Here is a 24724-nt window from a genome sequence, read left to right on the forward strand (position 1 = left end):
AATTGTTGAGAAAATTTGCTTATGATTTCACAAAAAAATTGTGTCTACGATGCTTCTCGAGTTCTCGAGTTATGATTTTTCAAAGTAGGTGGTGTCTGTGGAAAATGTTTGTTTTCTACTGGAGTTATTCGAAAAAATAGGCGACCCTGATTTTTTATCAATTTAATTTTTGTTCATATATATATCAACCCTACCTATGAAAAAAAATCTTCAAATTCTGAGAAACTTCGCACCAATTAATTTGTACGATAACACTAGTTTACAAAAAAAACGAAAGTCATAAACTTCTATCAACGACCAAAATTTTTGATGCATAATTTTGTTCTGATATCAATCATGCTTCTAAAAATTTTAAGTAGAATAGTTTTTAAGTTTTTCCTGAAAATCAAGCTCTACAATTTTTAAAAATATGGAATTTAATAAAATTCAAATATTTTACAATGCGGTCAACGAATTTTCAATCGTTTTGCATAAACAAAAAGCTGAATATAATATGTTCCGATTATCTGAGCATAATTTTTGCATCAAATTAGTAAGATTCGAGATATTGGTGATAATATAGGCCACAATCCTTAAATTTGAGCAAAACTTCCAAAAAAAATATGAAGTTTTGCATTTTTTTTTCAGTAAGAAAAAATCGATTCAAAATTCATTCTTAACGTACATTAGATGTTAGCCAGTTACAGTGAAAAATTCAGCTTAATCGGAACATTGGTTATGGACATAGAGGTGTATGAAGAAAGCAACTTCGCTGAAAAATAGAACAAAATCGATTTCAAACAGCCCTGTATGAAAAGTCGAGACAAATTGGTTCAAGGCATGATTCTACTCTAAAAATGATCATCAGCTTACCGAGTTCAAAAATGCTGTATACTAGTGTATATAATAAAAAAAATCCCTATTACTGACTCAAACAAAATTCTAGACGGAATAATTGAAATAAGCATTTGAAGAGTATCTGAAAATGGACTTGAAGGAGTTACTACTACAATCCTGCTGACGGAATTTTCATATAAATCATTAGAGAAATTTTCAAGAATCCATGAGGACATTCAAAAAAAAAAATCCTTGGAAAAATCTTTAAATGCATAGGGCAGCACCTGAAGGAGTTTGTAGAAAAATCCCTGAAGAAGTTGCCGACGCCGAAGTTGCCACTGGAGTCATTTCTAAAGCAAACTTTGAAGAAATTCTTGGGAGAATAATTGGTAAAATTTCAAAATGAATCCTTGGTGAGTTTTTGAAGTTCCCTGAGAGTAGCCAAGTACCAAGTCTAATGAAAATAGGATAACGTCTCAACTGAGACAATACCTACTACTAAGCTTTGTGTTTCATTACCAATTCCGCAGTTTATAATCAGCAGCTTCCTCTTCCAATTACCATTTTGTATTTGTAAATCGTCAGGCACGAACGATGCCCAAGAAAATCAAGGAGGATTTTTTGCAGAATCCTCTAAGCAGTTTCCGATGTTACTCTTGAATGGCTTGTTGGATTAAATATTATTTGATTGAATACTTAGAGAAGCTGGCAACCCTGTCACCGAGCGTTACTGAAGCGTCACGTTCAACAGTCGAAGCGTCGCGGCGCTACAAGTGACAGCTGACACCAACAGCAGTGAGCGTATTGCCAATGATTCATTTCCGATGACCATTTTACATTTCGCAGACACAGTCAGACAGTCACGGTACCGAAACGCGTTTTTCCTAACCGGTTAGGACCAACCTAAATTGTACATTTGTAAAATTAAAAATGTAGGGAGTTTCATAATTAATGAAAGTTAATTTAGTTTTCATTTGTCTATTTTATGAAATCCACACCGTGGAAAGAGGTAAGATCTATAGTTCGGTAGCGGTTGGGATGATAATCCAAATTGATTCGTTTGAGGTTAGTTTTTGCATTCAGGTGATTCTAATCTGGTCTAGTTCACAGCCCGTTGCCCAGGTTAGAAGCCATTTCGATTAATCGCAGGATGAAATAATCCAAAAGTCCACCAAATTGTAAGTTGGCGCTTACAACACGCTCTCAGAACCGGCTCGACTTATATTTAACCTTCCACCCCCGCATCAAAACTGAGATTCTTAAAATCAAACTTTTTTTTAAATTTGAATTTTTTAGTAGTAAAACATAAAACTGGTTTATGGTTTCTTCCATTTGAGAGGAACATGTTGATGCTTCGTGTCAGTGCCAAAAAAGGGTATATTGTGAAGTGTGTTTGGGCTGCAAAACGGTGAGTCGATAAGGAGAGCGTCTAACACAACTCTGATCCTCACAAGTTCCTACCTCATGCTTCCACGGGTCAAACGATGACAAAGACCGCCAGCTAGAGTTGTGTGCTTAGCTGGTAGTGCAGCCTGGGCACTGTTGTCCTTCTGACTTCAGCTAGATTGAGGAGGTACGACTCGAGCGTCTGTTCACCAAGAAGGTGCGGCTCAAACAGCGTCTGTTCTGGCATCCAGCGGCTGAATACGAAACGCTGCACCACGCCCAGCTAGATCCAAGGTGGTAGTCCTATCAGCGTGGTCGTCCCAGTGTTGGTTGGGACGTTAAACAGAATTGGCACGATGGCCCTCCGGTGAGACAGGATTGTTGGCGTAGGCCCAATAAGCCACCCGTAAAAATCCCCATTGCGAATAACATAGGAGAAAATACGACTCGATACAATCGGCATAGACTCACGCGACGAAATAAGGACTACGATTGGAAACTTGGAACATGGAATTGCAAGTCACTAGGTTTCGCAGGATGTGACAGGATAATCTACGACGAACTACATCCCCGCCACTTCGACATCGTGGCGTTGCAGGAACTTTGTTGGACTGGACAGAAAGTGTGGAAAGACGGGCATCGAGCGGCTACCTCCTACCAAAGCTGTGGCACCACCAATGAATTGGGAACTGGATTTATAGTGTTGGGCAAGATGCAACAACGTGTTTAATCGGGTGGCAGCCGATCAACGCAAGGACGTGCATGTTAAGAGTTAAGGGCTGTTTCTTCAACTACAGCATCATCAACGTCCACTGTCCACACGAAGGGAGACCTGATGACGAGAAAGAAGCGTTCTACGCGCAGTTAGAGCATACATACGATGGTTGCTCGCCGCGTGACGTGAAAATCGTTGTCGGCGACATGAACGCGCAGGTAGGAAGGGAGGAAATGTACAGACAGGTAATCGGGCGAAACAGCCTGCACGCCGTATCGAATGATAACGGCCAGCGATGCGTAAACTTTGCAGCCTCCCGTGGTATGGTAGTCCGAAGCACCTTCTTCCCCCGCAAAGATATCCACAAAGCCACCGGGAGATCACCCGACCATCAAACACAAAACCAAATCGAGCACGTTCTAATCGACGGTAAATTCTTCTCGGATATAACCAATGTCCGCACATACCGCAGTGCGAATATAGATTCGTATTACTACTTTGTAGCTGTATGCATGAGCTCAAAACTTTCGACAGTTATCACCACGCGTCGAAGTCGAACGCCGCGACTCAACATCGAGAAGCTGCGTAACGTAGAAGTGGCTCAAGACTACGCGCAGCAGTTAGCATGCAGTGGCCCTACCAACGGAAGAGCAGCTTGGCGCAGCTACACTTGAAGATGGCTGGAGGGACATCCGATCCGCCATAGGTAGTACCTCGGCTACAGCACTAGGCTTCGCGACTCCGAATCACAGAAACGACTGGTATGACGGCGAATGTGAACAGTTGAAAAACGAGAAGAATGCAGCATGGGCGAGAATGCTGCAACACCGTACGAGAGCGAATGAGGCACGTTACAAACAGGCGCGGAACAGGCACAACTCAGTCTTCCGGATGAAGAAGCGCCAGCAGGAAGAACGAGATCGCGAAGCGATGGAAGAGCTCTACCGCGCTAAGGACACACGAAAGTTCTACGAGAAGCTGAACCGCTCGCGCAGAGGCTTCGTGCCACAAGCCGACATGTGCCGAGATAATGACGGGAATATTCTCACGAGCGAGCGTGAGGTGGTCGACAGGTGGCGGCAACATTACGATGAGCACCTCAATGGCGACGTTGCAAGTACCGAAGGTGGCGTGGTAACAGATTTAGGAGTATGTGCACAGGTCGAAAGACTTCCGGCCCCTGACCTCCAAGAGATTGAGGAGGAGGTTGGCCGGTTGAAAAACAATAAAGCCGCTGGGGCAGATCAACTACCAAGCGAGCTTCCAAAATACGATGGAGAAGCACTGGTGAGAGCACTACACTGGGTCATTACCAAGATTTGGGAGGAGGAAGTATTGCCGGAGGAATGGATGGAAGGTATCGTGTGTCCCATCTACAAAAAGAGCGACAAGTTGGATTGCGGAAACTATCGTGCGATCACACTACTGAGCGCTGCCTACAAGGTACTCTCCCAAATTTTATGCCGCCGTCTATCACCGATTGCAAGAGAGTTCGTGGGGCAATACCAGGCTGGATTCATGGGTGAACGCGCTACAACGGATCAGATGTTCGCCATCCGCCAGGTGTTGCAGAAATGCCGCGAATACAACGTGCCCACACATCACTTGTTCATCGATTTCAAATCGGCGTATGGTACAATCGATCGAGAACAGCTATGGCAGATTATGCACGAATACGGATTCCCGGATAAACTGATACGATTGATCAAGGCGACGATGGATCGAGTGGTGTGCGTAGTTCGAGTATCAGGGACACTCTCGAGTCCCTTCGAATCTCGCAGAGGGTTACGGCAAGGTGATGGTCTTTCGTGCTTTCTGTTCAACATTGCGTTAGAAGGTGTAATAAGGAGAGCGGGGATTAATACGAGTGGAACGATTTTCACGAAGTCCGTTCAGCTGCTTGGTTTCGCTGATGATATTGATATTATTGCTCATAAATTTGAGACGATGGCGGAAACGTACATCCGACTAAAGAGTGAAGCCAGGCGAATCGGATTAGTCATTAATGTGTCGAAGACAAAGTACATGATGGCAAAGGGCTCCAGGGAGGAATCACCGCGCCCGCCACCCCGAATTCATATCGACGGTGATGAAATCGAGGCGGTTGAAGAATTCGTGTACTTGGGCTCACTGGTAACCGCCGACAACGACACCAGCAGAGAAATTCAGAGGCGCATTGTGGCAGGAAATCGTGCCTACTTTGGACTCCGCAAAACTCTACAATCGAATAAAGTTCGCCGTAACACGAAGTTAAGTAACACGAAGTTAACTATCTACAAAACGCTGATTAGACCGGTCGTCCTCTATGGGCACGAAACATGGACCCTACGTGCAGAGGACCAACGCGCCCTTAGAGTTTTCGAACGGAAGGTGTTGCGTACCATCTACGGCGGAGTGCAGATGGAAGACGGGACTCCACAACCTTGATCGAGTGGTTGGTAGTCAACTTAACCTCCTCGAGACGGGACTTGGAGAAGGCGAATGAACCACGAGCTGCATCAGCTGCTGAGAGAACCAACCATCGTCCATACCGTGAAAATCGGGAGGCTACGGTGGGCGGGTCACGTCATCAGGATGTCGGATAGCAACCCGACTAAAATGGTTCTCGAGAGTCATCCGACCGGTACAAAAAGCCGTGGAGCACAGCGAGCTAGGTGGGTCGACCAAGTGGAGGACGATCTGCGGACCCTACGCAGAGTGCAGAACTGGAGACAAACTGCCATGGACCGAGTGGAATGGAGGAGGCTACTATGTACAGCAGAGGCCACCCTGGCCTTAGCCTGATTGATAAGTAAGTGTGTGAAGTGTTTCGTGGTTGAAATTGGACTCTTCCTTAACGTGGGCGTCTTACCCCTAGTTCCCCTATAAAGAGAGCGGAAACACAATGAGCCAAAGCCGTAGCTCGTCAACGCTATTTGATTCTCGATAAAAAAAAAAGTGAAACACTGCCGTACCCGTCTTCATACAAAGATGTGAGTGGACTCCCTAGCATAGCCGATGAAGGTACTCCGAAGCTACAAAGAAATACAAATGTTGAATGTGGATTTGAATTCTTGGGAAGACTGAATTTCAATCATCCTCTTTCCCACATTGACCTACAATCTGACGCTTGCCATTATCGCCTGAAATAGAATATCGCCAACACACTAAAGATGCATCTCATGTAGGTATCTAATTAGTTTCTTGTGTTAGTAATGTGTATCTGATCAGGCGATTCCCGGAGTAGCATCTCAAGTAAACCTAAACATTAGGCCTGTCCAGCTTTTCAAAAATGTTCTCTGTTTCTCAAGTCCACCCCCATATTTTGATTGGCATCCTAAAAGAAGCAACTGGTCAAAATTTCAGCCAAATCCATTAAAATTAAGAGGTGCATCAAATCAATTTTGTGTTTTTCGACTATTTTTGAACTTCAAAAAATCATAACTACACTAAAACATGCCAAAACTTAATTCTTTCGGCAGAAATTGAAAGCTATACTTGTTTGCTACAACTTCTTCGAACAACGTGTGCCAATAAAATTGAAAGAAATATGTGTAATTATCACATTTGTAATCAGAAAAACCTTAAAAAGTTGATTTTTTGATAGATTTTGTTCTGTAATACCCTAATATATGTAATAAGTTGGATTTTTCAAAACGGCATCATATTCTTCAATGATTTTTGGTTATTTGCTTCTTTGGCACCAATGCTGTAGGAGTTGAGCAAAAATTACTAAAATTCGTGAAAGCCAAATGTGGCCTAAAAACTAGCTTTTCGGGTGCAATCACGCTTTGGCGCGCAAAAAGTGGCATCGCGTCAGCACTGATATGATAGCCAACACCTGTCATCACGCTTGTTTGTTATCACCCGTAGTAGGGGGTAGCCTAGGCAAACTACAAGGAAGCAAAGCTACTACGTTCAGTACAATTTCGCGCCACAACGTGATTGCCTCCGAAAAGCTAGTTTTTAGGCCACATTTGACTTTCACGAATTTTAGTAATTTTTGCTCAACTCCTACAGCATTGGTGTCAAAGAAGCAAATAACCAAAAAACATTGGAGAATATGATGCCGTTTTGAAAAATCCAACTTATTAAGTATATTAGGGTGTTCCAGAACGAAATCTATCAAAAAATCAACTTTTTAAGGTTTTTCTGATTACAAATGTGATAATTACACATGTTTCCTACAATTTTATTGGCACACGTTGTTCAGAGAAGTTGTAGCAGACAAGTATAGCTTTCAATTTCTGCCGAAAGAATTAAGTTTTGACATGCTTTAGAGTAGTTATGATTTTTTGAAGTTCAAAAATAGTCGAAAAACACAAAATTGATTTGATGCACCTCTTAATTTCAACGGATTTGGCTGAAATTTTGACCAGTTACTTCTTTTAGGATGCCAATCAAAATATGGGGGTGGACTTGAGAATCAGAGAACATTTTTGAAAAGCTGGACAGGCCTACTAAACATTGCACAGTGGCGGGGCTCCATACAAATGCCGGACAAAACCTACAACTTTTTTTTCAAAAACGTTGAAATTTAAATGTCTAGATAATTTTGGTACGCTGGATCTATCTAATCAAAACTTACATAACCTGCATTATTTTTGTATAAAAGTAGGTTTAAAGTATGAAAATAACCCTATTTTTAATTAATAAAATGAATAGCTGATATCAAATAAGTCGCACACTGGGGCAGAACGCTGTTTTGGACAGATAAACCTGTAGTGCTCTGGATATCCATCCTACAGGTTTGGTGTCTTCATCACAATAACTCTCCAGGCGTGCTACATTAAAAAACTAATCAGAAAATTGTTTCACATAATGTTTGGAGTTCAAAAAATTGACCTCAATTGGTAATTTTCATTTATTTTCGAGATGATTTCATACTAGTGTATAACAAAAGCCCCGAGTTACCCCACTTTTCTTTCCCCATAATATCGATGATAGTGGTATTGACATGTTTAGGCCAAAAATTTAGCTGTCTCCACCTGCTGCTTCGTGAGTTATCAAATAAATTGTAGATCACCTTTTTTAGTTATTTTAATAAGAAAAACTTCCAATTTCCGAGATTATTTAAATTTTTGTTATGGAATAATCTTTTTCTTATTTATTTTTTCTAACCTAACGTCCGAATTTTTTTTTTTTCAAAATTGAAAATATTGATCAAAATCAATTTTTTCGACTTTTTAGTGAAGTGGCCCACTGTTTTTTTTTGTGTGCATTTTAAGTGTCTTCGGAAGAAATGTCAAAAATATCAGAATAAACAACTCTGCAGAAGAAAGTTTTCTTCTTAGACGCTTCTATAAAAAGCTAAAACTGATCTAGATCAGTTGCAACTTTTCTAGATCAAATATCATGTAACCAGATTTTAGTGCAAACTCTTACAAAATACTTCTCTGAAGACACCAAACCTCTACATGGGATATCCAGAGCACTATGGGTTTTGTCTGTCCAAAACAGCGTTCTGCCCCAGTGTGAGTCGGCATCAAGTTTATATGATTTGGAATATAGATTTAGTGCTCTATGTTCTGAAATATGGTCAACATATGTTTATTTATATATATATTTTTTTTTTCATACAAAGCATGTGTACAATTGTATAAAAATTGCAAGATGACTTGGCATTGTTGCTGCACACTTTTTACTAAGTGAAGACTACATTCTCATCTACCCTTGTCACACAGCGGAAATAACAATGACGATACCTCTTGCCATATCTACATAGATAGAAAAGAGTCAACAATACAAGTTCACAACACAGACAAACAGGCACTCTACTCACTTCCCATATCACTACTCTTGTTATCACCTAGTTCAAATAATCAATAGTTCGTAAATCCTATGAGCGTACGATTTGGTCACATGATGTTTGCTCCTGTTTGACGTTTGTCAACTATCGCTACATAGGTAGAGGTTTGCGTAACGTTGGTCGGCCTCAGAGGTACGTTATCCTCTAATTTGTACAATAGCAATTTGCACGATGTGATTTTTTTTCTCTTCTCTCGTTTGTCGGGTGAAGATCACTGCGTCCAGATTTTAGATTTATTATGACCCTACCCTTTTGCTGTGAGGTACGCAAGTTATCTCAGTAACATGTTTGTCACTGAGATACCTTAGTATCGTCTGAACTCAAGACCATCTATTATTGATGAATAGAGATCCTGAGTTACAGTATGTGACTCCCCCATTCTGGCGAGACTAGCTTTATAAAGCCAACCACGTCTTTGGGGGATAAGATCCATATGTCAGCAGGCCCTAAAAAGGGCATGCTGAGAACTTTGAACCTACGTTGGGTGAGTGCACTGCAATAGCAGAGGATGTGTTCTGATGTTTCTCTCTCCCCGTCACAGAAGCGGCAATTTCAGGTTTGGATTGCTCCGATCTTTTGTAGGTGGTATCTGCAGGGGCAGTGTCCAGTTATTAGACCGGTGTAGATGTTGAGATCCCTTTTGTTGAGACCTAATAGTTGTTGGGTTTTCTTCGGGTTTATCGTTACGAGCCTTTTGGATTGGCTCGTATGGGGAAGTGCATTCCAGTTTGATGTGATTTGACTGACCGTATATTTGTTCAGTTCCATTTTTACAGAGCACTCTGAGATCCCGCAGAAGGGCTCAGGGCCAATGAACCTTTCATTAGATCCATTCCTGGCTAGCTCATCAGCAATCTCGTTTCCCTCTAGACCCGTATGTCCTGGGATCCAATATAGGTAGACTCGATTGCGTATGGATAAGTTTTTCAAAGCCAGAATGCATTCCCACACTAGCTTTGAGTTACAAGTGTAGTTATTAAGCGACTTAAGTGCCGCTTGGATGTCAGAGAAAATACATATTTTTGCAAACCTACCCAAGTAACCAGTAAGCATTTCAAATAGCATTCTTTCAGCATTATAGTGGCCTTTACGACAAGGCGTTTAATGCTAATTAGCCGTATATGCGCCTATAGTGCTACCTCACAGCAGGTTTTGGCAAAATAATGGGCTGTCTTAGTGCTATCCCTTCAGGAACGTCGTGACGAAATGTCAAAGAAGCGTAACGCCTCGTCGAGCAAAAAAAAATCAAAAATAGATTGACGTCTGCTTCTCGTTCTCTCAGCCTGCTTCCCCGCTTCATCGTCCTTCCATATTCCAGCCGGTGCTAGGTGGTACTTTTTGGCTGATTTTTGTAGTGATGTAGGTTTGAACTTACGATCCGGAGATTGATTAATCATATCTGCTTCGGATTCTGTTGCTCCTGATCCACGATGCTAAAGCTGTCCCGGTGGCGTGCGTTGATTTAATCGCCAATATAAAGAATGATTTGATAACAGCTTCAGATTAAACATCCAAAACTTGTATTCATTGAGATATTTCATTGTGGTAGAGCATTACGATCCCTTTTTTAATATCTGTGGAATAAGATTGTTTCTTCCCTCTTTCAAACAGTCCTATGATCCACCAAAGCATCCACCTATTCGGCACATATTTTCCGACGAAATGATAAATAATTGGTGATTTTTTCCAATCCAATCTAGCTGCAGTAATGTTTTCTTTGGTGCTTTTGGATGAGTAGGGGAAAATGAAGAAACAAATAAGATGCACAAATTTGTAAACAGAAGCATAGGCTCTGTAAGAGAGAGACAAAATGTGTTGCCAAATGCGTAACATATCTCCCAACCTTTTTGCTCCTAGCATTTAAAGAGCAGTTGAAAAGCATTCTGTATGCTCCCAAGTGAAACCACTTCAAGCAGTTGAAATGCTAATTAACAACCGAAAGCTTTTGAGCAGCACAGCTTATGCTAACTCAAGGCAGCTATGCATTTGAACTGCTTATGTAGGGCAGCAAGCAGTTTAAATGCGTAATACGGGCTGATACACGGCTTATTCAAATGCTTAGTGGTTACCTGGGTATACTTTCTCCTCAGGCATAATAACACGCATTCTAATATTGCATATATTTCCGCCTGAAACTTGATTTGAAATAAAGGTGATGAAAACAATTTGGTTCATATTTTGCAACTTTGAAAAATTCCCCTGGACTCAATTTTTTTTTTCAATTCACTTGGAAATTTTGATTTTTTTAGTTGAAGTATTTATAACAAGAGAAAAATATCAAAGCGTTGAAGTTTTGAGGTCAATTTTTGAGGTTTCGACTGGCCTCCGGCCACTGGATATTGGTTCGGAAAACACATAAGCTCTTTTGAAGAGTTACTGTCGATAATAAACAATCTTACGTTATCTAACGTCTAAATGCTAACGTTACTTTCATCCAAATCCAAGAAATAAATGTTTTGTCGGTTACCAATTTTACGCAGAACTGCCTATAACTTTCTTATTCGTATCGTATGTAGTGGTTATATTGTTGAATTTAATCTAATTTTAAACCATATTAGGTATTGACCCGCTAGTAAGTGTATAATGTGGTGTTGTTGCAACTGATATCTTAATTCGCTTACTAGCTGATCCTTTTCATTGAGCTTGCATTCACCGATAATCCGGTTACAACCATGTAATAGGATATACGCACAAAATCGAAAATCCGTCATAATCCTGCACGTTGGTGGAGTGCAATGAACAAACGCGCTAAAATGTTCGTCACAGAACACCCATTCAACAGTCTTCAAAGTATTTGAACATTTTGACATTTATGTGCGTGCCGATATGAATGTTTTCATCAGAACTATCAGAATAAGAATTAGTTTGAATATAACGGTGTAAATCGTCAATTGTCACACTTAGCAAATGTCAGAACTAACAAAAATAAGCAATTTATAGCATTTCTCTGCTTGTGATGAATTGTGAAAATCTTTCTCGAAAACAAGAAAATAAATTAAATATGTTAGACGTTCCGATCTTTAAGAGCAACCATAAACATTTCATCGACATCCATAAATCCATTTCCCAAATATGAGCCTACCCCAATAATCCCGTCGCGTAAATCATCGGAAACAATAAACGTGGAAAACTTTTCTCGATTTCATTTTTTTCTGTTCTGCTTGGTGGGCTGATAGTTGTTCTGGCTTGTCGTGCTATATTTATACAACTGTGCTACATACCTATGTATATCTATCGACTAGTGCTATACTTACATCCTTATCGCCGAGCCGTTCCACACGGCAGTGCAGGAAGCCCGTTTGGCCCACGGTGAAAGTGAGATTTCGCTGTACATCAAAGTCGAAGTAGGGCTGCAGACCGGCCGACTCCTCCGTGGTCAGCAGCATGCTCGAGCTTACGGAAACTGGCCGCCGCCACCGCCGGGGCATACCGGGAACGAAAAAAGGAAGAGAAGAGAAAATGCCTGTTAGTCTACATGTTTTCGGTTGACTTACGGAGGAGAGTGTGGGGTTAAGTGTATCACTTGATGAAAGGCGGGGATCTGGCTATGATCTTTTATTCACTGCGCGTTATCCGATGAATGTGATGAGCACATTTTTTCATTCAAACGACGCATTTTACACCAACTACCCCTACGCAATGGCCACACGATGGCGGCAGACAGGGCGGAGAGATTTCAACCATTTCCGTTCCAAGCGAGTGGGCAAAAATAAAGCCCCCGCCGGACATGTATATGACGTTTGAAGGGTAGCAAAGCAAGTACCGAGCGTTGAACAACCAGAGTCAATCTTATTATTTCTGCTGTCACTTGCTGTCTTGCTTCCGTATCATACGGCACGTTGAGAGTTCGTGCGTTTGCCTTGCCAAGTTACGTTTCTAGTTTAAAGACTTCTAATGGCTTGGTCGGTCATCGTGAACGAAGAGAAGCATACGGAGAAAGTGCCTTTTTCTGTGGTTTTCACGGTTCCTTGGCAATTTTGCAGAGCTTTCAACTTGTTCCGTCAAGTTGTTAGTCTTTGATGATGTTACCGCTTTGGGCACCCACAGCTCTGCTGTGGAAGAGCGTTTTGTTTGATTTGAAGAGCGGAAAAGGGTTTTTGCACGCACAGTTGCCCGTATTGATTACTTTTTTTTTTGACTTGCGTATAGCAGCTTGTCTAGTTTATTCACGGCTACCGAAGATTCTTAACTGTCTTTTAACAAGCGCAACAGATTTTTTTTTTGGAGGGAGAATAGCTTTTTTTGCATAAATGCCGGGTGTATCTAGGTTCCGGACAGTCCAGAAACCTGTCGTAGAAGAAGTTTCCTTAACTTCTTTGGGCTTACACTAAAGTATCATCGTGCCTGCCACTTGATTTACAAATCTAGACCAACATGTGAAAAGGGCGGAACAACCATTGCAAAAGTTAGCTTCTACCGTCTTTTTATATCAGATTTATTGATGTTTCTCGGTGAGCCAATGAAAACTAGGGTATTGGTTCCCTTCTTAATCATGTGGCTCCGATTTTCATCCTACGAAAAACAAAGGATTGAAGCGCTGTTTGTTTTGTTTCTTATTTTTGTATTTTTTTGTTAGAAGTGAGCACCCATGCAAACAAAAAGAACGGAATCAATCGGTGCCGTAATCGCTTGTTTTCGAATAGGATGAATATGGGAGCGTGAGATTAATGATGGAACACATACCCTATTTTCTTAACGATTTGACGTTTTGGTTTTCTGCTTTTCTTCAGCTATCCTCAGACAATTTCGATTACCACTACGAATGTTGATATTGGAATTAATGTTGATATGGGAATACCATGCTCCATTCAAAATATACACTCCCGTTCAAAAGTTTGGGGTCACCCCCTCAAAAACATGTCATTTTTTAGGCTCATATCTCCGCCAATTTGCGTCCGATTTCAAAACCCTAGGTTTCATTCAAAAGATAATAAGTTAAAGAAACTTTGAACATGATTTAAAAGAAACTTTTTCAAAAAAACTTGGATGTAAACTTAACCCAAAGTTGCCAAATTTTCTAAAAAATGAATATAAACTTACGGCAGTGCCGCTGGAAGTTGGGTCGACCAAATTTTAAGATGAGAGCGGTAATATGACCCATTTTCTATTAGCTTTCAACTGCTTTTTACAGAACTTAGCTAAAAAATCTAGAAAAAAGTTATTAAGTAAATTAATCCTTGATGTCATCGACTAAAAGTTTGGGGTCACCCCTCAAAATGGGGTCACTATCGTAAAACATGGAAAAGTGATTTGTCATCTTTGTCATCTTTCATTCAATTTTAATTCTTCTTGGCTTATTTGAAACAAAATGAATAATACTTACTGCATAGACATTGAACCACACATATTTGTTGAAATTTACATACTAAAACTTAACGTAAAGTTGCCTCATTTTTTGAAGCGTGGTAAAATGTGCTAACTTTACATAACATTTTTATATACAAAAATCGTTAAATACGTTAAGTTGAAGACATCAAACGTAAATTTAGTTAATTATCTTTGAAATGAACCAAAAATAATTAAAATTGAACTATAGATGACGAAGATATCACCAAATCACTTTTCCATGTTTTACGAAAGTGACCCCAAACTTTTGGCCGATACATCATATTGAGGTGTGACACCAAACTTTTGGTCGATGACATCAAGGATTAATTTACTTAATAACTATTTTTCTAGACTTTTTAGCTAAGTTCTGTAAAAATCAGTTGAAAGCTAATAGAAAATGGGTCATATTACCGCTCTCATCTTAAAATTTGGTCGACCCAACTTCCAGCGACACTGCCGTAAGTTTATATTCATTTTTTTGAAAATTTGGCAACTTTGGGTTACATACAAAATTTTTGAAAAGGTTTCTTTTAAATCATGTTCAAAGTTTCTTTAATTTATTATCTTTTGAATGAAACCTAGGGTTTTGAAATCGGACGCAAATTGGCGGAGATATGAGCCTAAAAAATGACATGTTTTTGAGGGGGTGACCCCAAACTTTTGAACGGGAGTGTACTTCTTGAATATAATGACTAAAAACAAGTATTGGTTTTTATCTGTTCCAGGTTGGTTCCGTTTTTGTCACTATCCGTTTTTATCACTGTCCGTTTTTTGTCATTTTTTTCCTTGTAATACTAGTGATTAATAGTTTAACAACAATAGTAAGGGAATGCATGAACGACTTAGAAGTTACCGCCTATGATGACATAAAAGACGCATGTACCACAGCACAGCAGCAACACATTAATTTACAAATTTATTCATTTTATAAACATTCTCATTGAAAAACCTCTGGGTGAATTCCCATGGATCTTCTGGAAGAATTCCCGAGGAACTCCTCGAGGAGTTCAGAAGGAACTCTTGGAGGAATTTTCTGGAAACCTATGGAAGAATTCCAGGGCAACTCCTGGATGAATTCCCGAAGAACTGCAGGATAAAGAATTTCAGAGGAATTCCTAGAAAAATTTGCAAAGAGCTCCTGGAGGACTTCCAGAGCAACTCCTGAACCTGGAGGACTCCAGAGCAACTCCTGGAGGATTTACTGAGCAACTCCTTAAGCAATTTTCGAAGAACTCTTAGAGGAATTTCCGAGGAACTCCTAGAGGAAATCCAGCAGGAGATCCTGAGGAACTCCAGGAGGAACTGCTAGAGAAATCTCCGTAGAACTCCAAGAGCAATTTTGGAAGAACTCCTGGAACAATTCCCGAGGAACTCCTGGAGGGATTCCCGAAAAACTCCTGTATTAACTCTTGAGGAACTTCTGGAACAATTCTTGAGGAACTCCTGCAGTGATGTCCGGGGAACTCCCGTAGCAATTCCCGGGGAAGTCCTGGAGAAATTCCCGAAGAACTCCAGGAGGAATTTCTGTGGAAATCCAGGAGGAATTCTCAAGGAACTCGGGGAGGAATTCCCGAGAAAATGCTGTAAGAATTTTTGAAGAACTCCTGGAGGAATTACCGAGGACTCCTGGAGCAATTCCCGGGGAACTCCTGGAGCAATTTGAGAGAAAATCCAGCAGGAATTTTCGATGAAACCCAGGGGGATTTTCAGAGGAGCTCCACGAGGAGTTCCCAATGAACTCCTGGAGTATTTCCTGAGAAACTGCTGGAACAATTCCCGAAGAACTTCTGGAGCAATTCTAGAGACACTTCTGGAGATATTTCCGGGGAACTCCTGCAGGAAAACCCGGTGAACTCCAAGAGGAATTCCCGATGAATTACTGGAGAAATTCTAGATGCACTCCTGAAGAAATTCTTGAGGAACTTAGGGACAAATTTTCGAGTAACTCCCAGAGGAATTGTTTGAAAAATTCTGGAAGAATTCCCAAGGAAATCCATGAGGGATTTTGCTTGAATATTGGTGGGGATTTCTAGAATAACTATCGAGTTTTTAGAGAGAAATCTTGTATAAATTGAAAGTAAAATTTTGCAAGGATTCTACCACAAATGAAGGAATTACTGGTGATTTTCAAAAGGAATTGTTATGGAACTAATTGAAGTATTCCTGGGGAATGCATGGAGGTATTTGAACGGAAGTTCTGATACAAATCATTGTGATCATCTGAATGAATTTCTGTGAAATTACTGAAGGAGTTCACAAGATATGCTGGAGGGATTCCCGGGGAACGAGAAATTTTAGGGGATTTGTTGGAGAAAATTCACGGATACGTTCTGGAAGAAATTTCCGATTAACTTCTGAATGAATTTCTTGGGTATTGCCGAGAGGATTTTCTGGTGAAATTCTAAAGGAATCGTCACTGAAATTTAGGTAGAATTTCCGGGTAAAGCTCGGAAGAATTCCTCGGAGAATTCCAAGGGAAATCCCGGAGGAATGTCCATAAAAATGCTGAAGAAATTTCTGAGGAATTACCAGAAATTCCTGGAGGTGCAAATATGGAGGGATTTCCAGGTCTTAGAGGGAGTCTCACATAAATGCTGGACGAGTTCCTGTGGATCTCTTGGAGAGATACCCGTAAAATTCCTGGAGAACCCCAGGAAGGATTCTAGTGGAATTCCTGGAGAACATCAGCTGAGCGACCAACCAAGATATGCTAAACGTATTAAATTAAACATGTTAAATTTTATATGCGGTAAACAGCATATTGACGAACTATTAAATTTTATAGTAAATAGCATAACTTTACTTTAGAAACGTGCTTACAAGTAAAATTGTCACTTTGTATTGAAATGTTACAAAATATTTTGTTGAAGAAAATTATTCCGTTTTTATCAACTCCAAATTGCGGACCGTGTTGACAAAAACGGAACCAACCTGTAATACAAAAATTATTATGCTGAAGTACAGCAGTTCTAGAACGAATTTTCATTTCATTCAGCCAATATTACGTTTCGACTTGCGTTTCGATCGACTTCATTTGGAATCAAAATTACTGACGAAGAAAGTTGTTTAATTAGTGATTGTGCAAAAGCTCACGAGAACACTCTCGTAACACATGCCAGTGGAAACGTTAAGTTGCCAGAAGTAAAATCAGCAGCTTGCAAACATAACACAGTACAAACAGCTCGCCCATTTCGAGTGCCAGAAAGCTAATGGATATAAGTTAAACATCCATATGCAAACCATGGGAAATTGCAATCGCCTGCCAAATTCCATTAATTTCATTAAGCATTCACTGCTGATTGATTTGCTGTGAATTAACCGTTAAGAGGTTTCCACAATTTACGTAACGCTCTAGGCCTAGGGTGGGGTACAGTCGAGCGTTACGATTTCTACAAAAAAAACGTACATAAAAGAGCCACAGTGGGAAAAGGGGGGGATTGGGGTTTCAGAAAATGTCGATTTTGGCGTTACGTAATAAAAGGATGCTACCTTAACGACCAAGGTGTCCCACCGTGTGAATCTCCTGTATCTATAAAAAATAATGGTCTCTTTATTGTGGGGGGATGTGGTTCCCATTTTCATCCTATGGTAGCGCTGTTTGATTTGTTTTTTTCATTTTTTGTATTTTTTTTGTTAAAAATGGGCATGCATGAAAACAATAAGAACGAATCAATCGGTACCGTAATAGTATGTTTTCGAGTAGGATGAATGTGGGAGCGTGGCATTGCTTATGGTATTCAAACCTTAGGTCCTCAAAATCATACTATCATCACGTTCTGATCGGTAAAGATGTAATGAGAAGAACTAGTAATATTATAAATTCACGAAAATAGGAAAAAATAAGGTAAAAAAAGGCAGAGATAGAAGACAACTCCGAAAGAGTGCAACTGATGGTAATTATCATTATATTTACTTATAATTACTCAAAAATAATGGAAACATGGTACTGTCAAATAACATAACGGCTCACTACATGTATGTCTTTTTTTCCTGTTACAAAGGACAAGATGGATCTCTAAATTCCTAGCGGAATTTGAAGGCCATTCCCAGATTCAAGTTAGCTTTAGCCAGAATGTTCGTGTAGTGCTCAGTTAAATGTAGTTTTGCATCTTGGCGAACGCATAAGTCCTTAACAGTGTTCACCCTCTGTAGCATTTTGCCTTTCATCATGTAGTTACATGTTACAGGATGTACTTTTTTGCTGAACAAGCCCATATATTTTCGTACGCTTATGGTTAAAGAGTGGCGTTTGCGCCAATCCACTAACATATCCACTATCTGCTAAAGTTTTCCGCAATCATCAAATGATCTCACAGCTAAGAATAATATCTTAAGATCGTCAGCAAAAATAAGCCTGCACCTTTCTGGTAGAACGAGGCAAACGTCATTGCAAAATATTGCAAAGAGCAGCGACCCCAGATTGCTTCCTTGCGGTACTCCAGAAGAGTTTGCGAATGGAGCAAGCCATTCATGGAACCTCGAATAAGCACAGTTTATTGAATAATAATAGAAAATTTACCGATCGAAAGCCGCCTTAACCCTTCAGCACGCGCGCTGTTGTAAAAAGTACAACACTACCAAAAAATCTCGCTCGTCGCATACAGTGCGAGCGCGGTGCAGTTTCAGCTACTTGATGGTGCGCGTCCTGGAAGGTTAATGTCAATGTACACTACGACCTCAAGTGCACTACATTGTTTCACGTTGGGGGACTCTAAAAATAATATAATTGCTACAAACACTGGTCATACAGATTCAAATATAGCTCAATATCTCTGATATGGTGAGGTAATTCAAATGTTCTACAATGATATAGTCCACCTCAAGTGCAGTATATTGTTCCACGTTGGGATAGAAAAATATATTATTGCTGGCAACGCTGATCAAACAGATTCAAAACATCTCTAATATGGTGTGAGATAGGCAATTCCAATGTTCGACAACTTTATAATGCATTTATAATTATAGTACAGTACATTGTTTCACGTTGGGATAAAAAATAATATTGCTGGCAACACTGGTCCTGCAGTAAAGCTCAATACAGGTCCGGCTCGATCATCTAGCTGACTCCAAAAAATCACCACGGATAATCGAGCCATACTTTTTTTTATTGTTGATGTTCTTGATTGAATAGTTCAATAGACATTGAAAACAAATAGTGTGATGTTATAGTACTTAAATTCAACGGCTGACAATATTGTTGTCATATAATTTGAGAATGAAGTTTAAGCAGAAAAATATGCATATTACACTAGTTTACAGCATTTTTGAACTCGGTAAGCTGATGATCATTTTTGGCGTAGAATCATGCCCTGAGTTCGAAAACGCGAAAGAAAAAAATTACAGTAGAGCGGAAATTTTTTCGACTTTCCATACAAGGTTGATGATTTGAAATCGATTTTTGTTCTATTTTTAAGCATAGTCGCTCACTTCAAACATCTCATTCTCCGTAATCAATGCTTCGATTGAGCTGAAATTTTTACTGTAACTCGCCTACATATGATATGTCAACTAAACGCCGAGAAAGAATTTTTAAGTTGGTTTTTTCTTATTGAAAAAATTACATTTCTTCGAAAAAACTTGGGAATTTTGCTAAAATTTAAGAAGATTGTCCCTAAAGCTCGCCAATATCTTGAATTTCACCAATCTGACGCAAAACCTGTATTCAGATGATCGAATGGTATAGTATTCAGCTTTCAATTGATGAAAAAAGATTTAAAATTGGTTGAACAAAACGCAATATATTTGAATTTTAGAAAATTACATATTTTAAAAAGTTGTAAAACTCGATATTGAGCTAAAGCTTAAAAACTGTTCTACTTAAAAATTTTTGAAGGTCGGTTTCGAAATCAGCACTAAATTGTGCTTCGAAAATTTTGGTCGTTAACAGAAGTTCACGACTTTCGTTTTATTTTGTAAACTTGTGTTATAAATAATTCTTGTTGTTTTTTAAATTCCTTTATCTTTTGACATGTTGCCATCTCAAATTTTGTATATAAAACAAACAATTATTTGACCGCCGGATAAGGATAATGGATTTTTGCCATATTATTGAATCACGAATAATCGAGCTCACGGATAATCGAGTCCGATCTGTATGTCAGATTTGCTATTAAATAGGCAAATCGAATGTGCGACAAAGTTATAGTACCTTGTTTCACATTGTGACACAAAAAATATGTTATTTCTGGCAGATTATATTAGAACATCTCTGGAGGAAATCCCAGATTCCTCGAAAAAAAAAATGGAAATAATGCCTGAATTTTTTCCAATAATAATGAAAAATTCCTGAGTAACCTTTGCAGGAATCCTGAAAAAAAACCGGAGAATGTTTGGGATAAATCGTGGATATTTTTGTGGAAATAATCCATGGAAATGGATTTCAGATTCAACCACGGGAATCCCTTGGCACGAAAGAAGCAATCCTTGGAGATACTCTTAAAAAAATTACTGGTGGATTCCATACAAATCTTTCAAGAATTCTTAAGAGAGTTATTAATTCTTGGAAGGAATTTATAACATATTTCTTTTAACTAAATCTGAACTGGAACTATGGACCAATACCTTAAAGAATTGTGGAAAAAATATAAAAAATATCGTGGTTCCCAGGACAAATCCTGTCAGTTTAATACTGTGGAAGTGCTCATGAGACACTACGCAAAAAGCAGGATTTGCACAACTGAGTATGTTACGCAAAGAAGAAAAAAATAACATCCTGAAGAATTCCGGAAGAAATCCATGGAGAAATCACTAAGGAAATCCCTACAGAAATTCCAAAAGAAATATCTGGCGGAGCCTCTGCAGAATAAACATTATTATGGAGAATGCCCGTAAATTACAAGAAGATAATGAGTGCGTTAATAAAAGTGTGACGATCTATGCAAATATTTTAATGTCTTATGAAAAAGCGTGAAAATATATATATTTTCGTCCCCCTGCCAGACATGTTAGTTGAGCATAATACTTTGAATATATTAATGATAAAGATCAAATATAAAAATAAAAATATTTCCCGATTTCATATCTATCCCTGTCTCATCATTCCAAAATTGAAAAAATTCTAAAAAATCTCTGATGAAAATACTTTCAGTTACTTTTTGCTGATAATGTCAATGGTTTAGGTTTAGGATTTCGGTTTAATCATAATTAATCCAAAGCACATTTGACCTGATGGCATTTGGACAAATGACATTTGTCCAAACACGTAAACGATGCCTTAAGGTAAAACATCAAATAATACAAATACGGCTGCCACAATGGCCGGCTTCAACCCCTACTACCGCTTTCATGAGCACTAATCTTGAAAATTCGTAAACAAATGCTTCTGATTTGGATTATCTGTCTATTTTTACAAGTAAGCAAAGCCAGGAAAAACAAATGCAGCGTGGTTCAATGCTTCGTACATCAGATTTGTGCCTTTAAAATATGTATGCAAAATTGAAATAAGATTTCTTGATGTTTCTCCTTAACTGATTTCAGAAAGTTGTATTTTATTGATTGCCACATGATGAAGCAATACTTCATTTATCTTAAAAAAATATAGGCTTTGGAAAACCCCGAAAAAAAAATGCCGACTTATGGCCAGGAATTTGGCCCATTTACGCCTATGTGCGACGTCGCTAGTCCACTAGTCCATTTGACAAACATTATTAAATTTTAAACATTTCATATAGAAGGCTTGGTTGCAGTGTGTGGATTTTTATCGCGAACCACAGAATGGTCCATACTCAGCAAGTGATACATTCGCGAATGTAACATTTCGTGAACCGACATGCTCGGGAACGCTCCTCGAAATGCTGTTCATTCTCTTGTCCGGATCGATACGAGTGCGCAAGCAAGAGAGAAGATGCTCGATGGCGCTAATGAAAGCGATGCATTCGGTAAGAATATTTTACTGTCATATTTTTTTTTTTATTGTGACTACACAACCTGCAACGTCATGAATACAGTTAAATAAAAAAGTAGTTCACGTTTTTAAAGCGTAAACGCATTAAATACTGATAAAAATAACGATTATTCACAGTTGTCTCAAGCCAACGATGAGAGATCATCGGTAAGTTTACACTTAGCGATGCCCGCTCATCGCGACAGCTTGTCTGTATCGGAGTATCTTCTTTATGTTCCTCCGTGAGCCATGCGACTCGATGAGAGAACTTACACCGCTTGGTAATTGAAACAGAATCAACAGAAGGGAAGAGAAACTGCCGAGTGGTTCACTTATCACTTTTTCGTCCAAACACTGCTTGGTTGTAAAATTTTGCAAATCAGATAAATCAGATTCATGGCCGTTCGCTTTGACATTCAATCGATATGACATCCTATATAATATAAATAAAAATAACTTTAAAAATAATGCGCGGATGACACTAAACAGATTTGTCACAGTCGCACGCATCAATCATAATTGATAGCGTGTTTTGCAAATTTATTGTCCCGTAAAACAGCATATCATTTTACTAAGAAAACTGTGGGGTGTGAACAAAAAGTAGAGACATTCCCCTTGGGTGTCCTTTCCCTAGCAAGCGTCACTGACAGCAAGCATCATGACATGGTGGGCAGTGTGATAGTCCAAATAATCAATGCCTACCAGCATCCATTTTTTCGTTATCTTTTGAAGCATCTTCGTGGTCCTGTGATGTGATTCGCTGACGTATTTTGTTGACTACAGTATCGCGATTGTGATGATTGTATAAGCTCCGATATTTTCATCAGCAATCGTTTACAGGCACTCCTCTTACTTTGGCTGCCACGTCCTAGCAATAACCACGACTTCAATAGAGCATTGGCATTTTCAGATATTTCAACGGTGGCTCATATTTTCTATCCTTCTTTTTTCACACGTGCCGTGCCATGTCTGCTAATTGAAATGCAATGTCCTGAGTAGAATAACAGAGGAAAAAACTTTTCCAACGGATCCATAAATTCTCACCCCCTCGAGGGGCTGCGACATTTGGTCGATTAAGCATTTATCTTCGTTAAAACCCGCACAAACGCTGCAGCTGCTGCACCCTTCAGCAGTAAACTTTCGCATGAGAAACTGCCGATTTTTCCAATAAGGAGAAAAATTTGCTCCAAGGGTGTTTGGTTCAGTTCTAGTCTAGGTGTTGAACTTAAGTGAATGTAATAATATTCTTTTATGCAATTCAGTATCATAATTTTTATTTTATACTACTAATTTCAGTACCATAATGAGCTACTTTTCCTTTCCAGTTCATTATGCAACTGAAATGAGTTGCATAATGAAAAATAGTTGTATAATGTTTATAATGCAACTCATTTAAGTTGCATTATGAACATTATGCAACTGAAATAAGTTGCATTATGAAAAAATTATTGCATAAAATTTTGTATGGAACTCGTTGCAAAACTCTATTTTTTCAGCACTCTTCGTATTTAACCAGCTCTGCAAACCTCGTTGGATAAATGTACGCCTCGTGCTGCAAAAATCAACGTTTTGCAACTCGTTACATAAATAACTATTATAGATAAGAAATTCTAACTTTTACAACAGAAACTATTTCTGCGAGGCTCTTCTCATTCATATATATCATCGTCTACATATCTATGGCTTTTAAATAACGATCTTGGCACAAGGGATTCCGACCCAAAATATCAAAAGAGTAAAGATCGAAGAAAAAAAATCGACAGAAACTTGGTTTCCTTAGCGGTGTTGGAATACTTCTATATTTGAACCAGTATTTCAAACTGGGATAAAATTCAAATGTTTATAAATTTAGCTGATGGGTATCTTTAATAGTTATTTATGCGACGAGTTGCAAAAAAGTTGATTTTTCAGAACAAGTTGTACATTTATCCAACGTGGCTTGCCTAGTTGGATATTTACGATGAGAGCTGTAAAATCAAATTTTGCAACGAGTTCCATACATTTTTGTTTCATTATGCAACTCATTTCAGTTGCATAATGAACCGGTACGGAAAAGTAAGCCATTATGATACTGAAACGAGCAGTATAAAATAGAAATACTGAATTGCATAAAAATCATTTTGAATCAATTTGTGTGGAAGCGATAAATAATTAAGTTATATTAAATCTGGGTATCAAAAAATATATACATATGACAAAGTATCATGGCGGCTGAGAAAATGCTGCCCTTTCATATTCAGTTGAAAAATAAAAAAAAAACTAAACAAAATTTGAAAATTCAATTTAAGAATGATTCTCCTGTTATCTTTATCTTGGAATGTCACGGGTATCAAAAGAAATTTGCTTGATAAACCTCATATTTTAACTGTGTATGTTTCAAACTGAATATTGTACCAATTCAGGAAAACTTTGGCTAATATGTTCAAAACAAGAACAGTCTCCCTATCAATTATCGCAAAATTCCCGTAGATCCCAATCTCGCACTTTTATCAATTTTCTTTAAAATTTTCGCAGAATTGACACCCGGTGTGGTTGGTTGCCGCTCGGGATAATGGCGTTTCCCTCTTCATCATCGCCTCCAGCAGGCGAAAAGTTGAGCACAATTTTACACAGAACTTTTTTTTTCTCTTTTCGCGCTCGTCGTCGTCATTTCGCGCCCGGAAAGCATTCCTGCTCGTCGGTCACAGTCCAAACACCACGCTGCTGCACACCACCGCAGTTGGTAAGGGTGAACTTTTGCTCGCAGGCGTTGGAGCTCTTTATTACTTGAATTTAATTTTCTCGATCCCCGGCCCGGACTCCAGTCCAA

At 39.1% G+C, this 24724-nt stretch overlaps 1 protein-coding gene across 2 annotated transcripts in view; it reads right to left on the minus strand.

The window, feature by feature from the left end:
- LOC109426679 (zwei Ig domain protein zig-8-like) overlaps positions 1 to 24724 on the minus strand; it is a 362720-nt gene that overhangs the window by 132116 nt on the left and 205880 nt on the right. For both annotated transcript variants that reach the window (XM_029869687.2, XM_062853565.1), the window contains exon 4: positions 11960 to 12108. In XM_029869687.2, the coding sequence (XP_029725547.1) occupies positions 11960 to 12108 (149 nt within the window). The remainder of the gene's footprint in view (positions 1 to 11959; positions 12109 to 24724) is intronic.

The sequence above is a fragment of the Aedes albopictus genome, chromosome 2, assembly GCF_035046485.1.
Source record: "Aedes albopictus strain Foshan chromosome 2, AalbF5, whole genome shotgun sequence".
Taxonomy (NCBI): domain Eukaryota; kingdom Metazoa; phylum Arthropoda; class Insecta; order Diptera; family Culicidae; genus Aedes; species Aedes albopictus.